At 39.2% G+C, this 4,658-nt stretch overlaps 1 protein-coding gene across 1 annotated transcript; it reads left to right on the top strand.

Annotated features, from left to right (window-relative positions):
- Positions 1-586: 586 nt before the first annotated feature.
- On the top strand, positions 587-1,066 carry LOC145982827 (protein GVQW3-like). The gene has a single exon (XM_083116186.1). It carries the CDS (start codon positions 587-589, stop codon positions 1,064-1,066), a length of 480 nt encoding a protein of 159 aa, XP_082972312.1.
- Positions 1,067-4,658: the final 3,592 nt, after the last annotated feature.

Below are 4,658 nucleotides of genomic sequence, written 5' to 3'. Positions count from 1 at the left end.
CCTCCTTGGAATTAACGCGTTATCCTTGGGATATATTCTCGGCAAAGGAATACTATGTTTACACCTACCAGGGACATTTCTATCACTCTCAAAGAAAATGGAATTTAAAGTACGCAGTACATCATTTCTTAACTATGTGACAAAAACATCTGAAAACTCGATCGTGTCCATTAATTGTCTAGTCATAAAGGATTTCCCAGCCGAAAAGTGTGCAGAATTGTGGACTAAAAGGGGACACCATTCTGCATTTGGCCAACTTCACCAAGCAAACTGTAAGCTGTTTTCCACTTAAGTTTCCATGGCATAGTCCTAATACTTTACATGTACTAGGCAGATCGGAAAGTAACGTACAATATTTTTTTTCTCCCCAGATATTGCAGCTGGAATGCTGAAATTGTACGACGAGAGAGTTTGAAGTTTGCACCACAGAGGGTATTTTTTTCCCCTCTGCAGCTCTAGCGAGAGAAGCCTGAACTACGAAACAAACATGGCACGCATGTTACTGTCGTCCACGTGTGAAGAGCAGCAAAGTGTGGTTCGATTTTTGTGAGCCAAAGACCATGCACCGAGTGAAATTCACAGGGACATGCGTGGGGACGACTGTCTGGACCGTAGCAATGTCTCCAGGTGGTGTGCATTCTTTCAAGAGGGCCGTGTGAACCTTAGCGATTCGCCACGCTCCGGGCGGCCGGTTACAGCTTCAACTCCGCAGAATATCCGCGCCATTGAGGCAGTAATTGTGAACGACCGGCGTGTGCACCTGCGAACCTTATCGCATACGTTCAACATTTCCTATGGTGCGGTGTACCATATTGTTCATGACACGTTGAAATTCCGTAAAGTTAGTGCTCGCTGGGTGCCTAAGATCCTGACAGACCACCACAAGGGCCAGCGAATGATGACAAGCATGGATCACTTAAAGCGTTACGCCGCAGAAGGGCATGACTTTTTGAAAGGAATCGTCACTGGTGATGAGTCGTGGGCGTACCACTACACGCCCGAAACCAGCAGGCCTCTATGGAGTGGAAACATGCTGGTTCCCCAGTACGAAAAAAATTCAAAGTGACTCAATCTGCTAAGAAAGTGCTTGTGACAGTGTTCTGGGACATGTTTTGTGTGTTATTGGTGGACTTTGCTGAACACGGGACCACTGTGAATGCTGCAGCCTACATTAAAACTTTGGTTAAGTTGCGTCGTGCCCTTCGTGACAAACGCCGCAACATTCATGCTGATGGTGTCAAACTTCTTCGTGAAAATGCCCGTCCCCATGTTGCTGCTCCTGTTCGTGAGAAACTCATCGAATTTGGGTGGGAGGTGCTCCAGCATCCACCATACAGTCCGGACCTGGCACCATCGGACTTTCCTCTGTTTGGTCCCAAGATGGAATTCCTGGCCGGCCAACACTTTGCGACAGAGGCGGAAGTGAAATCAGCAGTCCGCAGATGGCTAAACTCCAACCAAAAGAACTTCTACAAACAGGGCATATTGAAACTGGTACCACGATGGGAGAAGTGTGTTGAGAAACTTGGTGACTATGTAGAAAAGTAGGTCAAAGATGTCAGTTCAGTTGTGATTTGTTTGGTTTTTGTTACATATTAAACTTTTTGCGAAAAAAAATATTGTGAGTTATTTTTCGATCTGCCCACGTATTAAAGTGTTCACAAGGAACTTGTAGGTAGGTTAGAACTTGGAAATAGAAATGTGGTCAAGTTTTCGATGTTACTATGTCGATAGCCCTTGTGTGAGTTTAGGTTTTCCTGGAATGTAAATAGCTATACAAACACTACGACTTAAGGCACTAAGGCTTAATTATATTACATTTCAGCTATACAAAGTGTTTCCAAATTACGTGTAAATATTATCATAAAATTTTATGACCTATGTTAAAACCAATATTCTAAGGTACTTAGAACAGCAAAACAATTGTTTAGTTTGATGACTGGTAACAAACACACAGTAGTGGCGAGTAAGGGGGTGCGAGGGAGGCAGTTGCCCCCTCCATTTCGTCATTTTTCCCCCCAATATTTCCCCCAGTTTTGGCACCTTGTCCCTCTCTCCCAGTTTTCGACCCAATCGCCGCTACTGCAAACACATAATACAAATTTGCACTTCCCCTCAAGAAAACTACCTCCCGAAATGAAAGCACAAATACATCATTCTTGAATGGACATAATTGCCTTCCCGCCCCCCGGGGAAAACTTAATTCACACAGTGTTTCCCAATACTTCAACAGTTAGTCTTTGTGTTCTGGATGTAAGGAAATTTTCTGAAACCAGTTTATTTCAAGGTTTTATTCAGCAAAATACTAAACTAATTCTTTCCTCAACTTGACTTCAAAGAACAAATAATAAGTACAACATTTATGTAATAAAGCCCATTTGTGATCCAACATGTCAGATATCGATGTTCACATTTCTGCTCATTAGAAAATGTGTAGAAAAAATATGGAAGTTCCCTCCTTTGTTATTGTCGTAAAAATACGCGACGTCACTATCGGAGTCTTGGGTCTAAATGCTCACAGATATACCTTTTCTTTCTCTAATAGGACGACTAAAAGGGTCCAGGAATTTTAAATTTCAGGAGAGAAAATCAGCAAGCGTAAATGGGTTCTGGACCGTAAACAACTTTTTTATCTGTAAAATATTTCAATTCGTTCCAGGAACCTTTTTTTCCGGATTGATTTAGATTCAGTCCAGGAACCTTTATTCAATTAAACAATACAAAACTTGGCCTGAACATAGGTGTTTTCGTGAGAGTCTCTTCATCAATTTCATCATATCATCAATCATCCTCATCGTCGTGATTAGCCAAAAGTGGCAGAAAAGCATCGCTAAATGAAAAAAATCAATCATTCATAATATATAATATTACAGTATCACTGTGAATTCCCAACGCAAATCTATGTTCACAGAAATCTCCGAATTCTACATTGGTTTTGGATTTCTGGAATAAATGTCTGGAAATTTCAAATAAATTATCGACTCATATGCACTTTTAGTAACGAATCATTCTCTACTGAATCCCGATATAAAAATCGAATTGAAATTTGGATCTTTAATCCATACTACAAGGGCGCCCGCACGGGAGAGGGGCAGGAGGGCACTTGCCCTTCCTGAGATTTCTAGAAAATATTAATGCAATTCGAATGGTGAAATTGTATAGATAATTTATTTTTTTAAAAAAATATTGTTTTCTGTGATTTACAGGAAGTAACTTACAGCAAATTTGAAGTAAGGTTACATACAAGCTTACAGTCTATTTTACACTGGTTATCTAATGATATAAAAAAAAAACACCTTTATGTCCTACATGAATTGAAGACTAAAATTGGTAAACGCTGTGAGTGCCACAATAATTCAAACACCGTTTTCCACGTTAAACTGTGAAATTTGCCATGCTTTATACTGTGGTAAACGTGAAATGAGGTTGGTAGCCCTTTAAGTAGTTCAAAGGGTGTGTAAAGAGGTCGCTAGTGTGCACGTTCTTACGGACTGATGTGCGGAACGATGCAATTTCCCAACTCTTTCGCTTTTGGCACTTACAACGTTTACCACTTTTAGTCCTCAATTAACGTGTTGTATACAGTTATGGAAAGTGTATAAAGATAGACAGACTATGGAAATTATATAATTTAAAAAGAAAACATAAAAGAAGCAGAACTAGTTGTAGTAGTAATGCTAATACTAACAATAATAATAATAATAATAATAACAGCAACAAAACACAAAATAGCAGTAATAATAATATGATGATGATTACCCAAATCACATTTTGGTTTTAGTATACGTACCTGTAGTGACATACAAATACTTGTATCCTAGTATGACATTCTCCCCGTTACTTGTTGTGGTAAATCAACTTATTCTTCACTTAATTTGCATGAGATCAAATGTACTTAACAATATTTATACTAATTATCTTTACAGGTTTAAAGCTAAGAAGTTTTTCTCGTGACAACATAGTTTAATCATATATTTACATTTTAATTCTGCTCCATCTGTCCGCAATAAAGTAAGAATTTGGTGTTTTAGGTATTACGAGGTTACTTTCCAGAAAACTGAAGTGAAGTATAGGATGGGTGGTTTCATGAAAATATATTCAATATTGAGATGCAATAGAAAGGAAAGTGCTGACTTCCTTGGAGGAATGGTTATTACAGCGCTCTAAGATGCCAGTCGAATCCCGACCTGGACATAAGTGTTCAATATGAATCTTCTTTCATCAATTTCATCATATCACCAAGTATCCTCATCATCGCGATTAGTCAAAAGTGGCAGAAAATCGATGTTAAAATAACGAAATTAATCAGTCAACGAAGGAAAGTGAATGCCTAACATGTTATGTGATTATTGCTGTTATACAATGCGATCCATTGAAGTGTCCACCGCCGCATCGGTGTTACGACATCGGGGAGGCACTAGACGTTTTCGATGCACACACGTTTTGTTACATCTTCATTAAGACACCCACTAACGTAAGCTGTCGAGGGGAGCTACAAACATGTTTTTACGGAGGTACCAAAGTAAACACGAGATTGTGATGTAATAAGTCTCTTGTTTTATATTGTGTGACCTGTTTATTAGCTGGCGACCTTTAACTGATAAGGTGCTTCTTAGGTATTGTGCTTTTTCTAGTGAATTCAACCGAAAAGTTTGATA

Source organism: Lepisma saccharinum, unplaced genomic scaffold (genome assembly GCF_977018435.1).
Source record: "Lepisma saccharinum unplaced genomic scaffold, izLepSacc3.1 HAP1_SCAFFOLD_441, whole genome shotgun sequence".
In the NCBI taxonomy this organism is placed as follows: domain Eukaryota; kingdom Metazoa; phylum Arthropoda; class Insecta; order Zygentoma; family Lepismatidae; genus Lepisma; species Lepisma saccharinum.
This window is presented reverse-complemented; position numbering and strand designations above follow the sequence as displayed.